The 24,473-nt window shown below is 50.1% G+C and overlaps 1 protein-coding gene across 2 annotated transcripts in view; it reads right to left on the reverse strand.

Annotated features, from left to right (window-relative positions):
• The window catches only part of NCF2 (neutrophil cytosolic factor 2), a 36,882-nt gene extending 13,322 nt beyond the window's left edge, over window positions 1-23,560 (reverse strand). Inside the window, exons 1-6 of one of the 2 annotated variants that reach the window (XM_084974031.1) lie at window positions 23,108-23,560; window positions 15,389-15,471; window positions 8,876-8,984; window positions 2,035-2,169; window positions 847-954; window positions 499-558 (exon numbers count right to left, since the gene is read on the reverse strand). In XM_084974031.1, coding sequence (XP_084830157.1) covers window positions 499-558; window positions 847-954; window positions 2,035-2,169; window positions 8,876-8,984; window positions 15,389-15,471; window positions 23,108-23,113 — 501 coding nt within the window. In that variant the 5' untranslated portion in view covers window positions 23,114-23,560. 2 annotated transcript variants of the gene reach the window in all.
• Between the last annotated feature and the right edge of the window lie 913 nt (window positions 23,561-24,473).

Genomic DNA, 24,473 nt, shown 5'->3' on the forward strand with positions numbered 1-24,473 from the left:
CTCCCTGAGCCCAGCTCGGGCGGAAAGATGGTTCACTCTGGGCACCTGCCTGTGTTCCCGAGGGAACCTTCTGCAGGTGGCTGCAGCCAGGACAAGCCACAGCCTCGGGCCCCAAGGGAGGCCCCTACCAGCCCCTGTGTCCTGTGTCCGAGTGGAGGCCTTGTGGAAAGGCCTTCCACAGCTTGTGTTTCAACATCCTGAGAGAATGGTCAGGGCTTCAGGGGCGCCAACCCACAGAAGCTGTCTTGGAACAGAGAGAAGCGAAGCCTGGCACTCTGGGGAAAGCAGGAGGGCTGGTTCCCGAGGACTTGAGATTAAACCTACACCTGCTTATTGCCCCACTGGCCATGGGCCCCGAGAGCAAGGATGGCCCACAGACGCCCTCCACAGCACTGCGAGCCCAGCTGAAGGAGCCCTTGAAAGAGGCAGCTCGGCACAAGCGTTGTCCCCAGCCACGTGTTTCAGAGAGAGCTCCCTTGAAGGCCGGGACCACCTCACCTGCGGCTGCAGCGGGGCAAAGCCCGAGAAGCTGTCTTGATCCACCACAGACGCCACGACCTGAAACGCAGGAGAGAACATACAAGGGCCCGGCCAGCACTGTTCCCCATCCTTCGGCGCTTCCCCAGATCCCCTCCTTGCTCACACCCTGGATCCGTTCTCAGGGCTGCCTGCTTCCAGAATTAGACAGTGGCTAAGGAGGGGATTGCTGAGCCCCTGGGATAGAAGTCCCTGTCGTCCTGGGGCAGAAGCACAGAGCAGGTGCTCTTGTCCCCAGAGGCCCTGCCACCTTGCTCTGCACGGCCCACGCCAGTGGGGCCTCAGGGGAAGGCGAGTGGCCTGACTTACCGTGGCCTTGCCTAGGTAATCCTTCTTGGCCAGCTGAGCCACTTGCCTCTCATTCGGCCGAAACAGCCTGCCGACAGGGATCACCACCGGCTCATACAGCTTCTGTTTCTAAAGCACAGAGAACGCAGTATTTTCTTACCTGGGAAACTGTAAGACGTACCCTGCCTCCCTCACTGACTGGGTGCAAGGATCCACTGAGACCACCTCACAAGAGCACTGGTTCTCAGTGTTTAAGGGCTGGTCTTGTTATTCCTGCAGGTGTCTAGGGTAGGGACATCTGGGTTCACTGTCACCTTAACACAAGAGGCTGTGAGGACGTCTGTGGGTATGTTTGCCCAGCGCCCTCTTTTCCCAGGGGAGGTACCCCCCACTCTGCGTGGCTTGGGTGGGGCTGTCACCACAACCACAAGGGTGGCCCAGGACCCAGGCAAGGCCCCCGACAGTGCTCTCTTGGGACTGGTGTCCGTGAACGTGGACAGATACGTACAGACTGACTGGAGCCAGTGTTGCTGGTGTTTTAAAGTGTTAAAAGCAGCTTCGAACCCCGACATGCTCAAAGCGTGGATAATCTCCACCATTTGTTCATATAATCAATGCCTTTTTTTTTTTTTTTGTCTTTTTAGGGCACACCAGCAGCATATGGAGGTTCCCAGGCTAGGGGTTGAATCAGAGCTACAGCTGCTGGCCTATGTCACAGCCACAGCAACCTGGGATCTGAGCCATGTCTGTGATCTATACCACAGCTCATGGCAACGCCAGATCCTTAACCCACTGAGCAAGGTCAAGGATCCAACCCACCTCCTCATGGATATTGGTTGGGTTCTTAGCCCACTGAGCCACAGTAGGAGCTCCTCAACGCATTTTCATTGGAGCCATCACGTGCCTGGCACAGAGCCAGACTGAGAGGACCCAGGGATGAGTAAAGGGCCCAGCCTCTGCCTCATGTGCTTGGGCCCCTCCAAGCCCTGGGGACCCCCTTTGTAGGGGGTGCCTGGCAGGGCTCTGCTGTCCCATACCTCTAGGGCCTCAGCCTAGAGGTATAGGAACCATACCTACCCTGAGCTTAGTGTTACCCAGAGCTGAGAAGAGGTAAAAGCACCATGCTTATGGGGTCCCAGTGCACCTGTGCCCGAGACAAATGCAAACCCAATCAACCCCCCTCACCGCCGGCTTCCCCAGGGCACTTACCCAAACGCTTTCCATGGCTTTGTCAATTTTGGAATGTCTCGGCTCAGACTTCATGCTCACAGCCAACACTAAATGTTCTTCGGCCTTTTTCCATTCCTCCTTCTTGGCGAACATGAAAGCAATATTATATAACACCTAGAAAAGCACAGGCCTCAAAATGAAACTCAAGGCTGCTCCAAATCCAGGGACCAGGCAGGGAAGAGCCTGCACGTAAGCTCCCAGAATGACGCCTGACCATGTTCCTCCCCATCCCAGCTCTCCTGGGAATATCCAAAACCCAACACCATCACTCTTGCTACGGAGCTATGCCCCATGCAAGGACAGTGTGAAGAAAACCTCAGGGAGTGCCTAAGTCCAGCATCATGTGCCTTCTTTCCATAACCAAGTAGGTCAGGACGGACAAGAGCTATTGCGTTGTTTCGGTGTCAAGAACAGTGATGTGCTCAAGGCCCCTTAAAGAGTTAGGAATAAAATACACGTGTGTGTGGAGTTCCCTGGTGGCCTAATGCTTAAGGATCTGGCATTGTCACTGATGTGGCATGAGTTTGATGCCTTGCCCGGGAATTTCCACATGCCATAGGTGCAGCCACAAAATAAATAAACAAAATACCCCACTCCTGGGCATCTATCCAGAGAAAACCATGACTCGCAAAGACACATGTACTCACTCCAATGTTCGTTGCAGCACTATTTGCAATAGCCAAGACATGGAGACAACCTAAATGTCCATTGACAGAGGAGTGGCTCAAGAAGAGGTGGTCCATATACACAAGGGAATATTACTCAGCCCTTAAAAGGAACAAAATACTGGCATTTTTAGCAACATGGATGGACCTAGAAATTATCATGCTGAGTGAAGTCAGCCATACAATGAGACACCAACATCAAATGCTTTCACTGACATGTGGAATCTGAAAAAAAGGACAAACTGAACTTCTTTGCAGAACAGATACTGACTCACAGACTTTGAAAAATGTATGGTCTCCAAAGGAGAGAGTTTGGGGGGTGGGGGGATGCCCTGGGGTTGTGGGATGGAAATCCTATAAAATTGGATTGTGATGATCATTGTACAACTATAAATGTAATAAATTCATTGAGTAATAAAAATAAAATCAAACAAAACTCATGGTAAAAAAAAAAAAAACAAAAAACACATGTGTGGCCTCTGAGACCAGCTCCTGCCACTGTCCCTTGGATGAAAGACTGGATGGGTGCAGGATGGAGAAAAAGAGAGTTCCAGGTGCATCGTCTTGCACCAGCACCCACAGGACCCTGTCCAGAACACAGGAGTAACAAGACAGGGATGTAGTCGTATGCGCAGGAGCAAGCTGTGGGCAAAAGTCCGCTGGAGCTGGAAAAAGACTTGGCATAAACCCACGGCAGCACTTCACATAGGGTGGGAGAAAAATCAAGATGGCAACCAACAAGTAGGGTTTACTCTGCTTCTCTTTTGCGACAGTACCGCAGGCTCTTAGGGCTCTCCCTGTGTGGAGAATGAGCTGAACAGCCAGAGCTGCTGCAAGCTTTCCACGGGTGAAAGTGGCTGGAGTCACCCCCTGATGCCCTGGGGGTAGGGTGTGGGCAGTTCCCCAGGGCCTCCGAGAGGAGATACAGCTGGTCAACTGAGGCCTGGCTGGAGACGGGGATTGTTGGCCTTCCAAGCGCTAACATGTGGAGACAGTAGAGGTACCTAAGGCTCTTTTCTAGTATGTGGGCTCGGCTTCATTGTAAAATGGTGATATTCATGTTTCTTGCCTCCAGATTTTTGCAAGAAATAAGTAATTCACATAAAGCACAGAGTTCAACTGCTTGGCACCTGGTAGGTGCTGAAAAGATACTCTTTGCCCTTATCAGCATTTCTGCGGAACTGTCTTGGGACTTGCCAGGAGGCTGAGCCGAAGGGTCTTGTCTGCCTTCTGAGGGAGAGACACGATGGCCACATGTTTGGAGGAAGGTCACGAGGCTGAGTTTGCAGACTGATGCCATCTGGGGATACTTTGTGTCTGTAATCACAAGGCTAAATCTATGCAGGACTTGGGGCTCCAGGGAATCAGTGCTGCCTTTTGGAGGCAGCGTCAATGTCATTGTCCTTAGCATCATCGTCATCGATACCACTTACCCACCACCTATATGGGCCACTGCCTCACAACCACCCCACAGGGCAGGGGCCTCCCCTCAGTCCTTCCATGGCCCTTCTCTTGTCCTCACCTCATCACTGCACATTACACGTGACCAGGAGCTTCTGGCTGCTGACACCTTGTCTTGAGGACCCCTGGACCTCTGTTGTCTGACACTAGCAGGCATTACAAATGCATGCAAAACCGAATGAATCTATTAATGAATGTGTATGAGGTACGTACTCAGCCTTTCTTTACAGATGAAGAGCCTGAGGCTCAGAAGTGACACATATCTCACCAAGGTTTATACAAGCAGTAAGTGTTGGGTGGGGAGTGGATCCCTTTCTCTCTGATCCCAAAGTCCATGCTTTCGGTGGTAGCCAGGCTTCCAAGATGGCCCCAGGGACCCTCACCTTCCAGGACCCACCCTCCCGTGCAGGCCCTCCCACATCTAAGGGAGCTGGCCGGTGTAGCCAATAGAATATTGTGGAAATGGAGAGGGTGTTACATTTGAGGCTAGGTTAGAAAAGACATTGACACTCCATAGAAGTTTCTCTTGGATCACTACTTTCCCTGGGGAAGCCAGCTACCATGTCATGACCGGGCCCAAGCAGCCTTATGAAGAGTTATGTGGCAAAAACGGAGTTTCCTGCCAACAAATAACACTACCTTGCCAGACATGTAAGTCACCTTAAAAGTAAATGTTCTGGAGTTCCCACTGTGGCTCAGTAGTAATGAACCCAACTAGTATCCCTGAGGACACGGGTTCGATCCCTGGCTTCACTCGGTGGGTTGAAGGATCTGATGTTACCGTGAGCTGCGGTGTGGGTCACACATGTGCCTGAGGTCTGTGTGGGCAGGCAGCTATAGTGCTAATTCAACCCCTAGCCTGGGAACTTCCATATGATGCAGGTGTGGCCCTAAAAAACAAATACAAGTAGATGCTCCAGCCCCAGTCAAGCTTTTGGATGACAGCAGCCCTGCCACCATTGTGACTGCACCCTCCTCACAGCTTCTGGGCCAGAGCCACCCAAGTCAAGTCTGGGTGTATGACCCCAGGAACAGAGATAATAAGCAGTATTACTTTAAGCCGCTATGTTTTAGAGCAATTTGGTATTCAGCCACAAAAAACAAATACACTTCCCTATACCAGTCTGCCACTTACATCGTGAATTGGTTCACCATCTAATCTGAATAAAAAGAACAGGTTAGGAGTTCCCATCATGGCTCAGTGGTTAACGAATCCGACTAGGAACCATGAGGTTGCGGGTTCAATCACTGGGTTAAGGATCCCGCGTTGCTGTGAGCTGTGGTGTAGGTCGCAGACGTGGCTTGGATCCCACGTTGCTGTGGCTTTGGCGTAGCCTGGGGGCTATAGCTCCGATTAGACCCCTAGTCTGGGAATCTCCATATGCCGCAGGAGCGGCCGTAGAAAAGGCAAAAAGACAAAAAAAAAAAAAAAAAAAAAAAAAAAAAGAACAGGTTAGCAAGGCAAGTACAGATGAGTAGCAGGACTGCAGGACTGGTTTTTCCACAGAGTTAGTGGCTGGTGCCGGACAGGAACCAGGCCCAGGGGCAGAGATCTAGCCTTCCTTCCCGGGCTATTCCTGAACCTCAGTGAGCTGTTGTTCTTCTGCATACGTGTCTGGCCCAGTCCACCCCTAAGCACATGTGCAGGAAGAAAGGAGAACTCAAGAGCATTCAAGACTTCCTGTTTGGGAGTTCCCTGGTGGCCTAGCAGCTTAAGGATCCAGAGCTGTCACTGCTGTGGTGCAGGTTCGATCCCTGGCCCAGGAACTTCTGCATGCCATGGGCATGGCCAAAAATAAATCAATTTTTAAAAAATTCTTGTTTGGTTTTCAGCTACCTTCTCTTAAGACCTTTTCTAGCAACAAGTGTTTATGACTCCATGACTGGAACAGCCCTATAGACTCTCTTCTAAAAGGATGGTGTGATATCTCAGAGCCCTGGTGGGAAGGAAGGGGTGGCAGTATAAGTAGGGACGTGAGGAGGTCCCGTCGTGGCTCAGCAGAAATGAGTCTGACTAGAATCCATGAGGATGCAGGTTTGATCCCTGGCCTTGCTCAGTGGGTTAAGGATCTGGTGTGGCCAAGAGCTGTGGTGTAGGTCACAGACTCGGCTTGGATCCTGTGTTACTGTGGCTGTGGTGTAGGCTCATGGCTATAGCTCCAATTTGACCCCTAGCCTGGGAACCTCCATATGCCACGGGAGAAGCCCTAGAAAAGGCAAAAAAAAAAAACAAAAAAAAAAAAACGACAAAAGGGGGGAAGTGGGGAAGTGACTGCAATGTCCCATGTGGCAGACAGGACCCTGAAACGTCCAGCCTCACTTGCAGAGAGGCCCGTACAGCCAGTATTTCCTCTCTCCATGTCATTTCAACTCTAGCTACAGAGGGAGGGTCCCTCCGGTGGAATTCTGCTTGGAGCCTTTCCCTAGAGGAACTCGGTCCCTCAGCCCTTCACCCTGGGCAAGGGGTTCCCTATCGGGGATAGCTGGCAGTGTCTAGAGATATTTTAGGCTGTCACACGGGGGGTGGGGTGCTACTGGCATCTACTGGCATCTAGAGGCCAGGGTTGCTGCTCACATCCTACAATGCACAGGACAATCCCCACAACAAAGAACGATCTAGTCCAAAGCACCCACAGGGCCACGGCTGAGAGACAGCGCTCCAGAAGCTGGCCAAATGCCAAGCACTTCCCACCACAAAGCCCCACTTCCCTGGACTGGGACAAGGGAAGGAGCTGCTATTTTGCCACGGGGCTGCATGGGGACTCTGTCCCCAGGTATCCAGGCAGCTCTGGACTCTATTATTGGCTTTGAGTGACCCTTCAGGCACGTGGCTTCTCCTGTCTGAGAAACCAAAGCAAGGGGAATTTTTTTTTTTTTGCTAGGGGCGAAGGAGAAAAAATAGTTTTCATTGCTTTGCCAGGCAAAAGAGGCCATAGCAGACTAATGCCCTAAACACTGTGCCCTGAGGGGATTTTTTTCATCAATTCTTCTAAATAAAGATGGTTTTTTTTTAATTATAGTTGATTTACAATGTTGTGCTAATTTCTGCTGTAGAGCAAAGTGACTTAGTTATACACATAAGCACTTTTCTTTTTTTAATTTTTAAAAATTTATTATTTTATTATTATTTGCTTTTTAGGGCTGCACCGGCAGCATATGGAGGTTCCCAGGCTAGGGGTCAAATCCGAGCTACAGCTGCTGGCCTATGCCACAGCCACAGCCATGCCATATCCGAGCTGCATCTGCAACTTACACCACAGCTCATAGCAACACCGGAACCTTAACCTACTGAGCAAAGCCAGGGATTGAACTCACAACCTCATGGTTCCTAGTCGGATTCATTTCCGCTGCGCCATGATGGGAACTCCAACACTTAAAAAAAAAAAAAAAAGTATTCCTGGAGTTCCCATCGTGGCGCAGTGGTTAACAAATCCGACTAGGAACCATGAGGTTGCAGGTTCGATCCCTGCCCTTGCTCAGTGGGTTAGGGATCTGGTGTTGCCGTGAGCTGCAGTGTGGGTTGCAGACGTGGCTCAGATCCCAAGTTGCTGTGGCTCTGGTGAAGCCCGGTGGCTACAGATCCGATTTGACCCCTAGCCTGGGAACTTCCATATGCCGTGGGAGCAGCTCAAGAAAAGGCAAAAAGACAAAAAAAAAAAAAAAAAAAAAAAAGTATTCCTTCCATTATAATTGATCCCAGGAGATTGGATACAGTTCCTGGAGCTATGTAGTAGGACCTCATTGTCTATCCATTGCAGGGATCCTAGTCTGAAAGCTACTGGTGTGTATTTGGGGTTTAGAAGGAGAGTGGGAAGGGTTGGCTGGGAAAAGTATGTGAACCTGTGAAGTCCGAGCCAGTCATGCTTCTCCCTCTGGGCATACAGAATGCTAAGTTATCCTTTCGTGCAAACCTTTCCTCACTGTGGGCCCTGCGCTGGGCTTTGACCAGGAGGGGACAGCTTGGTGCTGAGTTATCCTTCCTCTCTCTTTGGGCATCGATCAAGTACACGAGGCCAGACCATTCATCGCAAAGAGTGTGAACTCGGGAACCGAGCGAGGTCACAGCAGGTTCTGTGTGGACGGTGAACCCGTGGCTTTGGATTTGTTAGTATAATGTGGAGCAAACAGCCTGTCAACTTGAATTATGCAAATTATTATGAATACTTTCTCAGGGCAATAGACTTGTGACCAGCCAAGCCTCCCTTCCAAGAGCCCAGCAAACTCATTGCTACAGGGTTCTTTTGAGCCTTACACGAATAAAATGCATGCTCTCAGGTAACTGAAGACTCCATGAGGAGCCTGAAGTCATTGATCTTAAGTCTTCTTTTTTTGGCTTTTTAGGGCCACACCCACAGTTTATGGAGGTTTCCAGGCTAGGGGTCAAATCAGAGCTACAGCTGCCAGCCTACACCACAGCCACAGCAACACCTTATCCTAGCCTTGTCTGCAACCTACACCACAGCTCATGACCATGCCAGATCCTTAACCCACTGAGGGGAGCCAGGGATCGAACCTGTGTCCTCATGGTCACTAGTGGGATTTGTTCCCTCTGAGCCACGATGGGAACTCCTGAGTCTCTTCTTAAGGGAAAATCTGAGTCCCAAGACAGAACACTCCTGCTGGAAGCATCAGCAGAGCACAGTGCATTTGAGTTGTCACTGCCCCTCAGCCCAGGCTGGGCCCTTCCGCCTTACCTCACAGGCAAACAGCTTGAACTGGAGCCCCAGGATCTTGTAGTCGATCAGCTGGTTCCCTCGAAGCTGAGTCAAGGCCTCTTTAAGGTCTTTAATGGCAGAATCGTATCTGCAGGGAAGAAACCAGCTCAGGGCATGGAGGAATAAAGAAAGAATAACATGTTTGCTGGCATCCCTCTGCCCATCCGTCTCACTGGGACAAGGAGCTGTTTCCATCCCTTTTGACCTGCTCTGGATTTTCACCAACACTGAGCCCAGGATTCCATTGGACCCGGTATGAACACGGCCCCTGGGGTCATGCGGCCCAACAGCCCTGCCAGCCCCCCGGCCTCCCGCAGGCATGAGGATTTTTGTCTCTCTTGGCTGCACGCAGCTCCCACCTTTCTGACAACAGCTTGGCACTTCCCAAGAGAGCCTCATGCTCCCCCCAACCCCGTGTCCCTGCCGAGCCTGACTCAGATCCTCAGGGGCCTCCTCACAGCCTCTGACGTCACCCTCCCGCCCAGAGCCTTCTCCTTTGGCTTCTTTTGAATCCAGCTTAGCTCTTAATTCAGTGGTCTTTGTAGTCTCCTGTCTCTACCCTTCTCCTCCACACACTTTGGGAAAAAGAATATAGAAACCATCAAGAAAGCCAGAGATGTTGCTGTGAGCTGTGGTGTAGGTCACAGATGTGGCTCGGATCCTGCATTGCTGTGGCTGTGGTGTAGGCTGGCGGCTACAGCTTTGTTTCTACCCCTGGCCTGGGAACCTCCATATGCCGCAGGGGAGGCCCTAGAAAAGGAAAAAAGAAAAAGGAAAAAAAAAAAAAAAAAAAAAAAAAAGCCAGAGAGCATTTCTAATGCTGCTCTGGGCACTGCCCTTCTGCTTTGTTGGGCTGGTGTTGTGCTGCTGGTTCAAGGGGGACCAGAGCTGCTGCGATTGGATTCATGGCCAAGAATGGGGCTGACCATACTGACAGTGCCCACGGGGGTGTGGACAGGACCTGGACCAGGCTGGCTAGGCCCGCCCCTGACCTCCACAGAGGCCCTGGTGACAGGGAGCCATTGCTGGGCAGCAGAGGGTAGGAGCAGCAAACACCAAGCTACCCCCCCACACACACCCCCATCCCTGGCCTGGCAGGACCAAATCTAGGTGTCTGGTTGTGGCTCCCACCGCAGCTGAACCAAAAGTCCCTAAGCCACTGTCTGACCCAGAGCTGCCTGGTGTGGCTTCTCTTAGAGGTAAGCCTGGAATTTGGACACAGTCTGGTGGGGGCCCTCTAGAGGCAGTTTGGTGTAATGAGGGCGCCCCAGGACAGGGGTCCAGAGACCGGAAACAGATCCATCAACCCTGTAACCAGGAGGCCCTGGCAAAACTATTTCCCTGACCTCAGCATCCTCGCTGACATGATAAGGAGTGCATTGTGTACAAGGAGCATATTCTACTCAAGGAGCATAGAGCATGACGTGCTTGCTCATATGTGGTCCTGGATCAAATTTCTGAAGTCAAACCCACATGGACTTGAGTCCTGGTTCTGCCACTTACTATCTAACGACAAAGGACAAGTTACTTAATGTCTCTGTTTCCTCATCGTTTTTTCCTTTTTCTTTTTACAGCTGCACCTGTGGCATATGCAATTTCCCAGGTTAGGGGTCAAATCAGAGCTGCAGTTGCCAACCTGCGCCACAGCAACACCAGATCCAAGCTGCATCTGTGACCTACACCACAGCTCGCAGCAATGCAGGATCCTTAACCCACTGAGGGAGGTCAGGGGTCCAACCCGAATCTTCACCGACACTATGTTGGGTTCTTAACCTGCTGAGCCACAATGGGAACTCCCTGTTTCCTCATCTTTAGAATTAGAGACTAATAATTACATGAAATATTCAGATGCTTAGGACAGTGGCACACACGATAATTCATATTATTAATATATGTATTTTTCATCTGCTAAAACTCTGGCAGTTAAATTCATATACCAATCTTTTATTACATGCTTACTTAACACTGTATGCTGTGTTAACTCTTAAAGGGAGAAAAAAATAGACAATTGTGCGAGTTCCCATCGTGGCTCAACGGGTTATGAACCCGACTAGTATCCATGACGATGCGGGTTTGATCTTTGGCCTCACTCAGTGGGTTAAGGATCCGGCGTTGCCATGAGCTGTGGTGTAGGTCGAAGATGTGGCTTGATCCTGAGTTGCTGTAGTGGTAGCATAGGCCGGCAGCTGCAGCTCTGATTTGATGCCTAGCCTGGGAACCTCCATATGTCACGAGTGCAACCCTAAAAAGCAAAAAAAAAAAAAAAAGAAAAAGAAAGAAAGAAAAAAAGAGACAGTTGTAGAAGCTGACCAGGAGGGCAGACTGGATAAGAGGTACCAGAGTGGCTGAGGGGGGAAGCTGGACATCCTGTCATCATTTGGTTGGAAATAACTCACACAGCTGCAGGGGCTATGGGAGCGGCAGGAGCAGGCGGCCTGGATGTAAAACAGAGGGATAACTTCTGCTAACACATCCTCGTTAATAAAGCTGATGGTAAAACCGATTAAACGCACACAGGCCATTCCTTAAGAAGTGAGAAGCACTTCAAGCTGTTACGTGTCCTTTGGTGGGGGAGAGAGCAAGCACACCCGGTCCTTCTTTCTAAGCTCGAAGATGGAGGGACTGGCTCTGATTCACTGAGCCAAGAAGGGGGCTGGCAGATACACCGGTGTCCTGTTTGTTTCTTGGGCAGACGCGACTTCGCATCCCACTGCCTGTTTGTGGGAGAGAGGAAGCTCTCGGAGGGCACACTGTCAGCATTCCCGGCGGGTGTGCCTTCCTCCCCGGAGCGCTGGCCCCGCAGATGCGTTTCAGCTGTGAAGTGACACCACCTGTGCCTCCCTGGTGTTGAATTGGCCCTGCAACATCCTCCTCCTGATTCTGCCCATCACGATGGCTAAAGATCTGGGCCGAGTGGGAGGACGGGAGAAAGAACTGATGTTAATCAAAAACGGCTGTGTTTAAAACGGGATGGTCCCCCTGCCAGCTGTCTGTCTTTAAACCTGTCCTTGACAGCATCGCCCTGACTGCCTGCTGCCGCTTCTCCTCAGCGCCCCTTATTTACCCAGAGCTGCTCCCCTGGGGCCTCTGCTCTGACGCACAGCTCAGCTCCCCACTGCACAGGTCTGAATAAGCTCAGTATGAAAATTCCAAAATAGCCTTCAGCCCCTTGTGCGGGGGGCGGGGTGGGGTGCAGCTCAGCTCCCGCCTCCCTCCAGCCTCTGCAGGAGTTCTCCTCCATGCTGTTTGCAACCCAAGGTGTCCCCTACGAGGCCAAGGTGCTGGCAGCTTTCCGTGGTTCCCCTAGGCCGGGCCCAGGGGTTTCTCATGCACACAGCTGAATGGCACCCTGCCTGGCACCTTGGCTGTGCAGGGCTCAGCAGTACAGCAGCTACTCGCTGATGCGCCTCTCTAGCTCTGAGCCCCTAATCTTCATTTCTGTAATGTTCCCTGGAAAGGGTTCTTAGTAACCACCCAAGTTCCCAATTGTTTCTGTACTGCCAGTGCCTCCCGCGGCCTAGACTCCTGCAGCCCGCACACTTGTGTGGGGATAATGGAAAGAGTGAGCAAGCTGAAACGAATCGAGATGTCAAACACCTCCACGCCAGAGGCTGGGGCCCCATCCTTTCTCGTTTCACGTATTGCCTCCTTGGGCAGCTCCGCCTAAAGGGTCTCATCAGGGCCCTAAGACTCATAAGGTCAGGATCTGAAAGGCACCTTGAGCTCCCCTCCCCTTTCAGATGACAGGGGCCGAGGGTCAGAGGGGTGAGATTCAGCCAGCCCTCAGACTCGACCTGCCTGCTCAGACTCGACCTGCCTGCTTTGATCTGGTGGAACTTTACGACAGAAGAGCAGCCCAACAACACCTGAAAGTGGGGAACACTGAGAGAAAAAAAACACCTGTAACATTTCCACCTTCAGACAGGACCTGCTGAAAGAATTTCTAACACATTCATTAAGAAGCGATTGTATTGGAATTTCTATTGTGGCTCAGCAGATTAAAAACCTGATTAGTATCCATGAGGATGCAGGTTCAATCCCTGGCCTCCATCAATGGGTTACGGGGACACTGAACCCCCTGAAACTGCACATAAAATGATGTATATGGTTGTGTGTGTTTCATGGGAAGATAGCCTATAGATTTTGCTATTTAACAACCCACTGCTATAGTGATAAAAGGGGAAAGAGTCAGGAGCTGAATGTGGGGTGGGGGGACACCAATGCCAGTGGATTGAGCTAAAACGGCAGCTCAGCGCCAAGAATAATGCCTCCTTTATATCATTGCCTCAATAGATAACTGCCGAATTAAAGATAAAATTTGGTAGATCCTTCTCTGAGACTTCATGATGATCACAGACTAATTGAATCCTGGGTCTCATTCCCGGATCTTTCTAAGATCGTTTTGACTGGCTCAGGAAACGAGCCTTTCAGATGCTGGGACTTCTGGGCATTTCACGTAGAACTGTCTTCTGGGAGCCTTCCCCTCTCTGCCATCTGTCTCTCCTCCTTAGAGGTTGTTCGAGCTAATTAAAGGGTAGCCTTAAGAGTTGGTCTTTTGAGACTTAAGATCAATTAGGAGATTTGTGCACAGACCTGCCCACATATCCTCCACATCTGGAGGAGGGCGGGGATGCAGGAAGGGTGGACCGGGGAGGATTTTAAGAAGGGAGACAGAGACCTGACGCCACTAAAAAGAAGGGCTCGAGTATCTTCTCTCAATTTCAGGCTTTCTCCTCCCAGAGGGCCTCTGTGGCTGCAGTTTTACTTTCTTTTTATTGCTATTTTTGGCCACACCCTCACATATGGAGGTTCCCAGGCTAGGGGTCGAATTGGAACTACAGCTGCCAGCCTACACCACAGCTCCCAGCAATGCTGCATCCCTGACCCACTGAGCAAGGCCAGGGATCGAACCTGCCTTCTCCTGGATCCTAGTGGGGTTCATTAACCGCTGAGCCATAAAGGGAACTCCTGCAGTTTTTCTTTAAGGGAGACCTCACTCCTGCTCTTATTCAAGTCATCGACTGCAACTACACCTTGGAAATCCTTTGAGCGCCTGGTGGTTGCCCCTAGCAACAGCTCTGCACAGCAGCCTCGAAGGCTTGGTTTCTGACTACACCCTAGGATTGAAGCTTTTCAGGGCGGAGGATCAGAGCCCAACTCACCCCCGCCCAGTACCCAGACATTCTCTGCAGCCTCCCCTCTGCTCCCCAAAGCCCTGGCTCACCTGCTGTGTACGTGCATGCACACGTGCACATGCCAGGCCCTGACCATTTTCACTCTTTGAAAGTCCTTCATTAGCCTGAGCTGAATAACCTCCTCTAGAACTTGTGCACGCTGATGGAACAATTTCTACAAAGGGTCAGTTTGCTAGCTCCTAAAACATTTAAAATCGACACTTAGAATTTGTTTTCTTTGTTATTTGTATGTTTGTTATCAGGGTATTTGGGGGAAGGAGGGGTGTGGGAATTGAGATTCGCTTTCATTTTCTATTTGTCTTTTTACCAAGTATTTCATGTCGACTACACCAAAAATGCAGAAAGGCTGATAGAAGAAGATGGAAATCCCTGTAACTTCACCCCCTGGAGAGAGCAGCTGACAATGTTTGGGTCTAAGGCCTTTCAGATTATTCTGTGAAACAGAAATGGGGTTGTATTATGCATACTATTTTGAGATTTACATTAAATTTAATATTTACTACAAACTTCTTTCTATATGAAGATGTACAGTCCTTATTTATCTGTTAATATATTCTTATACATATAATGTTAGCCTATTCTCATTTTGGTGGCTGAATTATATTTCACTAAATGGAATAAACCAGGTTTTTGGAAACACATTCTGCAAAAATGAAGGAAGGTTTTTTAGTTTTTTTTCTTTTTAGGGCTGCACCTGCAGCATATGGAGGCTCCCAGGCTAGGGGTATAATCGGAGCTGCCAGTGCCAGCCTACACCACAGCCACAGCAACACCAGATCCAAGCAGCATCTGCAACCTACACCACAGCTCAGGGCAATGCCGGATCCTTAACCCACTCAGCAAGGCCAGGGATCAAACTCACATCCTCATGGGTACTAGTCAGGTGCTTAACCCGCCGAGCCACAGCAGGAACTCCTGGAGGAAGGCTCGGATTGGTTTCATGGTAACCCCCATCTTCTGACAGCTCAGTACCTCATAGCAGCAGACCACCACGCGTGCTCCCTAATTGGCCAATGATGCAACCAGCTCCACCCAGGCTTTGAGTCACCAGGGACACTGGGGGGTGCTACACCAAGCCTGTAGTGGTTATGTAGGCTCACTGTGAGCAGTGACTCAGCTGATTTGTAAGTGGGCAGCAGGCCCGCCTTCCCTCCCCAGGGAGGGTGCCTACCTCATGCTAAATAATTGCATAACGGCCCAGAGACGCTCCAGCCAGGCTCCCCAGCAGAGGCTGGGAAGCTACTTCTCAAAGGCCAAGTCTAGCCACCCAAGCCCCCTGCGTACCTCCCCCACTTACTTCTCCATCTGGTAGTGCAGCATCCCTCGCTGGAAGTAGGCCACGGCCAAGTGCTTGTCTTGGTTAATGCTTTTGGTGAAGGCCTGTGGGGAGAATGGCCAGATGGTGAGGAGGTGGGAGATGAGCCAGAGGGAGGCAGGAAGGGTCACGAGAACAGTTGGCATCTTGAAGGCGACAGGAGGCTTAGGGATCAGACACTGGGGCAAACGCCCTGTGTTGTCACTTCCTAGTGGCATGGCACGAAGCAGGTTACCTAATCTTGATCCTTTGCTTCCTCTTCTGTAAACTGAGGGTGGTCATAGCTGCTTTTCAAGATTACTGACAGGATTAATGAATGTGATCAAATTTGAAAATAACATATTAAAATGTTATAGACAACATTGTATTTTTTCATAAATTGCAGAAATACACAATGAAGGGGATTATCAATGTATATGTTCTCATGGCCTTTTTTTTCCCCATTGTTTGGAACTATTATACAATTAAAATGATAACAAGAATTCATATTCAAGAAGGCCAGGAGAGAGGACTCAAGCATAAAACCAAAGAAAGGCAGTGAGAATGCGAGGCCATGGAGTTCCCGTCGTGGCGCAGTGGTTAACGAATCCGACTAGGAACCATGAGGTCTTGGGTTCGATCCCTGCCCTTGCTCAGTGGGTTAAGGATCCAGCGTTGCTGTGAGCTGTAGTGTAGGTCGCAGACGTGGCTCGAATCCCGCGTTGCTGTGGCTGTGGCGTAGGCTGGTGGCTACAGCTCCGATTTGACCCCTAGCCTGGGAACCTCCATATGCCACGGGAGCGGCCCAAGAAATAGCAAAAGGAGAAAAAAAAAAAAAAAAAAAAGAATGTGAGGCCAGAAGCAGAGGAACCCAGGGAGACGCCTCGAGGAGGGAGAGGGAGGGCGCATGGGGAGCAGGGCTGCACAGCCTCCTCGTCCAGGAGCCCGAGGAGGAGGAAGCCGGCGCCAGCAGCGCCCACTGGCAGAGCTGCGCCTGCACCAGCTGCTGAGCTTTGCCAACCTCTTCTCCCTGACAGTGTGCGCTTTGTCTCCAGCAGCCCCTGGAATCGCAGTACTGTTTGCCTAGCCTCTGGGCGGGCCCCTGAGAGGAGCCCTCCTGGGTTCCTGACCCCACACTCTGCAAGGCTGGGCAGGTGCCCGGCTACTCCAAATGGTCCCTTCCTCCCTCTGTCAGGGTGAGAATGGCTGTGGGAGCAACCAGCACTTTCGAGGGCCTGGGGAGTCAGTCACCTGTCCATACCGCCTTGCAAAGACTCACGGAAAAGGGGGACGATTAAGAGCTAACATCTACCCAGTGGTGTGAAGTTACACAGCACTTTAATAGTTGGTGCCTTACTCAATCCTTGTGATATCTGACTTCTCCAGAAGCTGAGTGTCAGACATCTGCAGGACTTCCTGAAAACCCAAAGTCCAGAGAGAGACAGAACTGGCGTTTGATCCTGGATCTTCTGCTTCCCAACGCCATACCCTTTCCAGCTCATGACCAATCCAAAAAAGTGATTGTTGAGAATGCTCATCCCCATACTAGGGAACATTAGGGAGAAAAAAAAAAAATCTTTTTTTTTTAAAATGCTATGACATCTGTCCACAGACATCGTTAATCAATCACAGTCTGCTTTCCTGCCGCCAGCCTCAGAATCCTTAAATGAGTGCCCCACATAATGGATCAGAATAATCACTTGAGATGAGATGAAACCTTTTTTTAAATTTTTTGGCTGGTCCATGATATACGGAAGGTCCTGGACTAAGGATCCAAATCCCAGCCACATCTGCAGCATCCTTAACCCATTGTACTGGGCAGGGATTGAACCAGTAACACCACAGAGACAAGCTGGATCATTAACCCACTGAGCCACAGCAGGAACCCCGAAACTGACTTTTCTTAAGCGCCTCCTCTTGATCTCTTGGGCAGGCAAAGCTCACACACAGAAACTTCTTGGAAAGCCAGACAAGGTACTTTAAAGTCAGGTGTGAAGCAGAGAGGTAGAAAATGCTATGGCCTGCAGCTGATAGGAAAAAGAAAAAGCATAACTAGGGGAGTCTTCAAAAAGGTGTTAACAATTCCAAAATGATTGGAATGTGATAAATGGAGAAGAAAGGCGAGCATAACCCACAGCTAGTGGTTCCCAGCCAGGCTGCCTGTTAGAACCGCCGGGGAAGCTTTTCAAAACTGCTGGCGCCCAGGCCCCTCCCCAGGCGGATAGAAGGGGGATTTCTGAGGGTGGGTGGGGCCTGGGCCGCTTTTGTTCTTCTGGGGTTTTCTGCAGTGCAGCCCCTTCACAGAACTAATTACAAAGGCCTGGGGAGGCCGCCAGCACAGGTACCTCCACTCACCTTCTCGGCCTCAGGCATGTTTCCCAGGATGGTGTGTATGCAGCCGATGTTGAAGCAGATCCTGGAGTGGGGGTCCTGGACCGCAGAGAAGGCGTCCAGGGCTCCCTTCCAGTCCTTCTTGTCGGCTGCTAGCACCCCTTCATTCCAGAGTCTGATGGCCTCAGCCAGGGACATGGTGGGGTGAAACCCAGGAGGCGCTGAGCGCTGCCTGGAGGTGGGAGAGGGCGAGCAGGTGTCTCCCGCGCGGCAGAGCTGCCCCCGGCCTGGAGCTCCGAATGGGGCCCAGTCTCCTTTAACACAACTTCTCAGTGTTGCGACGGCCACAGGAAATGTCCCCACGTTTTGGCAACTGACGCCTAAGCCTGCAGTGAGAGCAAAGGAAGAGAAGGGGAGAGAGGGGGCCAGCGGGCGGCTTGTGGAGGAGAGAGGAAGTGCATCAGATACTGCGCGAGGCAGCAGTTCCCCAAAAAACGCTTCTGTGCTCGCCCCCAGCTTCCCCCGCTCTTCCACCCCGCTCTGCGGTGGGGCTTCTGGCCAGGGCTCAGCCCCAGGCACAGGACAACCTTTCAAATGGGAGTGTTGGACGTCAGAGTACTTCTTTTTACTCTTAAATGTTGCTTGCTCACTTCCTCATACCCTCATAGACGGTCTCGATATACGGGTTTGGTTTTGTTTTTGCTTTTTAGGGCTGCACCCAAGGCGTATGAAAGTTCCCAGGCTAGGGGTCAATCAGAGCTGTTGCTGCCGGCCTACACCACAGCCACAGACAGCCACACCAGCTCTGAGCCGCATTTGCCACCTACACCACAGCTCACGGCAATGCCCAATCCTTAACCCACTGAGCGAGGCTAGGGATCGAACCCACAACCTCATGGTTCCTAGTCGGATTCGTTTCCGCTGCGCCACAACGGAAACTCCTCCATGTATGTGTTTTTTTTATCTTGAGCTAAAATTGGCAATTAACAAATTTCTGAGACAGGATGGTCTTGGGTGTCCATCTGGGTCGGGGATACTTTTGTGAACACTTAGGAAGCTCAGAGGAGCCCAGTCTCCTAATTAGGAGCCAGATACGACAGCAAACTATGACTTCTTCCATCCTTCTGTGAAAAACTGAAGAGACAAAGGGTCTCATTGATGACTGATGTGTTTACTAGTACAGATTCCTTCCCTTGCTGTCCTGGAAAAGGAAAAGTTAGTAAAATGATTGGGAGTAGAGGGTATAACCAGTTTTACCTACTAAAATCCTGATTTCTTGTTCATTGCTCTCCACCCAAGTAGAGTTAAGGTAAAATGCAATTCTGAAGGTCAAATACTTAGATGTCAACACTTGTTCTGTAGCAACTGAAAGCCCTCACCAATTATCACCATTCTATAGGGCTTGTAGGATTGAAGGAATGAGAATTGAGAAAACGTGCGTGCTTATGTGTGCCTTTGTACAAACCATGCCTTATATTTGGAAGGCCTGCCCACTTCACTTGTTTGTCTGGCAAACTCCTACTCATCCCTTATGGCCCAATTAAATGTCACCACCTGTCTGAAATCTAGCTCCACACTTCACGGAGTAGGGAGAACTTCCCCTCCTTCAGCCCACCTCTTCCCAAACAATTGCATTTGTTGCCATTTCTCTTTTCATCTGCCCAGCCTCTTAGACCCCTTGAGAGCTGGGCCCGTGCCTTTTTATTCTAGGGTCCCCAGCACCAATATTTCAATAAAGGATGAAGGGATATATTCCAAAAAGAAGTTAGAAATCATTGGCAAATGACCTGCAGGTAGCAGTGACGGCAGGAAGAGACATTGCTCTTCCACCTAGTGGATAGTTAACACGCAAGTAACACATTATTTCTAGAAAAACCAAGTGGTTTTATAGCTGAGCTAGACTTTACTTCTTTTTGCCCTCTTTTAAAGTTCTGCCCACAGAATTTTTTTTTTTTTTTTTTTTTTTGGTTTTTAGGGCTGAACCTGCGGCATATGACATTCCCAGGCCAGGGGTCAAATTGGAGCTACAGCTGCCAGCCACAGCCACTCCAGACCCAAGCTGCACCTGCGACCTACACCACAGCTCATGGCAATGCTAGATCCCTGACCCACTGAGCGAGGCCAGGGATTGAACCCGCATCCTCATGGATACCAGTCGGATTCATTTCCAATGTGCCACTATGGGAACTCCCAGAACTCTCTTTAAGCCGATGCCCAAGGCTTTTCCAGCCTTATTTCCCCAATCACCCTTCACAAATCCCTACAAACGCTACTGTTTGCTCCTCTCCCCCTAGGCCTTCATTTCCTGCCTCTCTGCTTTGGCCCATGCTGGGCTCCCCTGCCACAAAGGCATCTTCCAACTCACCTTGCACAGCCTTTGGTGCCCTGCTCCAATGTCTCCTTCCCCCAGGAGCTGTGCTGAAATAGGCCCAGACTCGAGCCCCCAAACCCACGATCTGAGCTTCTCCACGCCCACGTGGGACTTCAGTGTGCTCCCCTGGAGTGGAGTGAAGTTTGTGCATGTGTGTCTTAGCCAATCTTCGCCTGGGATGAGGGTGGGGGAGGTCCTGAGGCTGCCCCATCCTTTTATCCCCCCGAGACCCAGTGATGCCACACTTAATTTTGTCCACTTTCCTCCTGTCCCCAAGCCACCATCGACTGGTGGAGGAACGTATGGTCTTCGAACCTCTTCACACTCGTTCATCTATTGGCCACGGAGTAGCCAGACTCCTCTAAAAAGTCACGTTGGATCAAACCATGCCCCTGTACTAAGCCTTCAGTGCCTTTGCACTGCTCTTAGGGTACCATCCAAACTCCTTCTCCTGGTGCAGGAAGGACCCTGCCCTCACCCCGGATTCCACACCATTTCCCATGTCCCTCCCTGACTCCATCCATCCCAGTGCTCCCTCGCACCTGTCTCCTTCCATGTCCTCAAAGGGCTTCTTCTCCCTGGAATGCTCTCCCCCCCAGCCCTCTGCCGGCTGGTTCCTACTCATCACTCATCTCCTCTGGGTGGCCTTTCTTCATCCGGGACCTCCCCGCCATCACCTTGCTCTCACTCTCCCAGCACACAGCTCTCTTGGGCCACAGTATTTGCCACTATCATCTGTGCGATTGTTTCTGCCCCTGATGCTGAGACTGTGCCATGGTCTTCAATTACGAGTCATTGATACTGTTAGTCAGTTTTTCTAGTCACCTTTCGGTCCCCTTCCTTTCATTCGTAGAACCCCCATTCTGGTCAAGTCCCCACTCTCCAGGGCTTCAGGAGAATGAAACTCCTGACACTCCCTCAGGGTGTGGCGGTTGGACTGGTTTGACTACAGACATGAGAGAGAATTCTAGTTAATAATAAGATGTCAGGAGAAGTCTGCTGAGGATTTCTGGGAAAGATTTTTTTTCTTACTGATGATTAAAAAAAAAAAACAGGAGTTCCCGTCGTGGCGCAGTGGTTAACGAATCCGACTAGGAACCATGAGGTTGCGGGTTCGGTCCCTGCCCTTGCTCAGTGGGTTAACGATCCGGCGTTGCCGTGAGCTGTGGTGTAGGTTGCAGACGCGGCTCGGATCCCACGTTGCTGTGGCTCTGGTGTAGGCTGGTGGCTACAGCTCCAATTCGACCCCTAGCCTGGGAACCTCCATATGCCGCGGGAGCGGCCCAAAAAGACAAAAAAAAAAATAAAAAATAAAAAAAAAATAAAAAATAAAAAAAAAACAAAAACAAGGGAAGAAACTTCCCTTGTTTCTCCCCTAGACTGTACTACGAAGATGTGCCTGGAATAGTGGCAGCTATCTTGTGACCATGAGAGACCGCTAAGAACAAACCATTGTTTTAAGGAGAGAGAATGAAAAACCACGAAGAACCTGGGTCCGTAATTAGGTTAGTAAGCTCCTCAATCAGCTATCTTGGAGCTGACCTACTCAGGATTTACTTTGGGGTGAGATAAGAAACCTGTTTATTCTTTAAGCCACTTGAATAATGTTTTCTGTCATTTATCATTTAAAACATTCTCACAGATTGGGAGTTCCCATAGTAGCTCAGCAGAAACAAATCTGACTAGCATCCATGAGGATGCAGGTTCAATCCCTGGCCTTGCTCAGTGGGTTAAGGATCTGGCGTTGCTGTGAGCTGTGGTGTAGGTCAGCAGCTACAGCTCTGATTCGACCCCTAGCCTGGACACCTCCATATGCCATGGGTTTAGCCCTAAAATAAACAAACAAAAAATTCTCAGATACACCACTGTATTCTTGATTCCTGGCACAGCATTTGATATAATAGCTATTCAGAAAACATTACTTATTGAATAAATTTTAAGACATTGGCTGGATAAAAGTTTCAGCTCGGTGTCTTCAAAATTATTTCAAAATCCTGTACAAGCAAGATTTACGTTGCTTTGGTAACAGATCACAAGTTCCTGTTGTGTGCATTCGTTCATTCAGCTGGAAGCTAAGAGCATTCCTTTTTTTTTTTTAAGTCTTTTTAGAGCTGCAGCCTTGGCATATGAAGGTTTCCAGGCTAGAGGTTGCATCAGAGCTGTAGCTGCCGGCCTACACCACAGCCACAGCCACACCAGAGCTGAGCCACATCCGTGACTTACACCACAGCTCACGGCAATGCCCAATCCTTAACACAAATGGAACCTGCGTCTAATCAGGTCCTAATCAGGCTCACGTCTGCTGAGTCACGACGGGAACTCCTAAGAGCCTTTCTCATGCTTTCCTTTTTCTCTGAGGGAGGAGCTGTGCTGTCCAGCGCTGTGATTCTCATTATTCCTTGGTGCTCAGCAGGTGTCTCCTCATCCCCATTTTTAGAGCTTAGTGTTTCATCCCGCTTTTTCTATCACCTGAGGCTTCTCTCTAAAGCTCCTTAAAAGCTGGAAACAAATCTCAATTTGCCTGTCTTTCATCACAGTTAGTGTTTTTCTAAGCACATGGCAAGTGCTCCGTAGACTCTCGCTAACTGGTTAAATGAACCAAAAATTAGGAAATGGAACCCTACTTGAAAAAAATAAATAGCATTTTAATGGGGCAGTGTCACCTTATTAGCTTAAAGTGAGGTACACGTCTAATAGTAGGAGGAAGTATATACTTTCTATGCACTCAACTCTCATGTCAGTGGATACTTACATTGAGTACCAGACAGGAAACCCTCAGGAGGTGGGCAGGGAGACCCCAGTTATTACATTTAAACTCAGCCTGGATTTCACAAGGAGGATGCAGGAAACTGGACCTGGGTGTCCTCACTCAGCAATGCGAGCGGAAAGCCGCCGGGCTGAGTCCTCCTTCTCCAGGAAACATCGTAAGCTAGTGCTGTCTGTGCTACCATTGTATTAGCTTTCTATTGCTGCGTCACAAATTGCCACTAACTTCCTGGCTTACAGTAATACACACTTACTCTCATAGTTTTCTTGGGGGCAGAAGTCCCGGCATGGCCCAGCTGGGTCCTCTGCTCCGGGTCTCACAAGGCTGAGATCAAGGTGTTGGCTGAACTGCATCTTATCCAGAGGCTTGACTGGGGAAGAATCAGCTTCTAAGCTCCCTCGTGTTGTTGGCAGCATTCATGTCCTTGCAGTTGTAGAATTTATGTTGTTTGCTTCTCTAAGACCCGTGACGGAGAAAGCGTCTCTACTTCACTGAGTCTCGGATCTCTAGACCTCTTTTTAAAAATTATTTTTCCTTTTTTGGCCGCCCCGTGGCATGGGGAGTTTCCAGGCTAGAGGTCAGATCTGAGCCACAATGACGACCTAAGCCACAGCTGTGGCAACGCTGGATCCTCAACCCGCTGTGCTGGGCCAGGGATAAAACCTGCATGCCAGCTCTCCCAAGATGCTGCCGATCCCATTGTGCTACAGCAGGAACGCCTCTAGACTCCTTTTAAAGCCTAACTGATTAGATCAGGTCCACCCGGGATAATGTCTCTTTCGATCAAAGCCAGCTGTTTAGGGATCTTGATTACTGCTGCAAAGTCCCTTCACCTTTGCCACCTTCTGTGGGTGAGAAGCAAGTCATAGCTCCTGCCTACACGAGGGGAAGAACGTACACAGGGCAGAGATGATTAAGGCTCATCTCAGGCTTCTGCCCATCACAGCTACAGAGTTCCACTCTTCTTCCCTGACGCAACAGCTAGATCACGTATTCCTCCCCCGTGCTCTCAGAGCAGCCTCTCGCTGACTCTCAACTGCATGTGATTCTAATGACTTGTTTAAGTGTTTCTCAACGAGACTGTAAGCTCCAGAAGTACAGGACCTATATCTGATTTTTCCACTTCCCTTCTGTGCCAATCACATGGTAAACTCTCAAAACAGGCCTCACTAACAATGTTGTGGTTACACGCTTTTAAAATCACTGTAGGAGTTCCCCTGTGGCACAGTGGGTTAAGGACCTGGCATTGTCATTGCAGTGGCGTCGGCTCCATCCCTGGCCTGGAAAATTCCACATGTTCTGGGTATGGACATACATACATATACACACACATACCTACCTACATACACACATAAAACAAAAACAAAAGTAAAAAAAAAAATGTTTAAGTGTCTTGGCTAATCAAAAAAGGAAAACTAGATGTTTGCCCCTGGCCCAAGGCTCTAAAACCAGAGATTGCTAAAGAGAGAAGGAAGAATCTCAGAAAAACCCAAGCACGTGGCACACAGGGATCTCAGAGATGGAGGAAATGGAGAGGCAATGGGACCCCCCAGGGGATTCTCTCAGGAGGCCAGACACACAGGATGGAGGAGGTGGGGCCTGACTCAGGAGGAATCCAA

Source organism: Sus scrofa, chromosome 9, assembly GCF_054392235.1.
Source record: "Sus scrofa isolate SSC_HxYL_T2T_F1_AM1 chromosome 9, Sscrofa_HxYL_maternal_Yorkshire_Landrace_v2.0, whole genome shotgun sequence".
NCBI lineage: Eukaryota > Metazoa > Chordata > Mammalia > Artiodactyla > Suidae > Sus > Sus scrofa.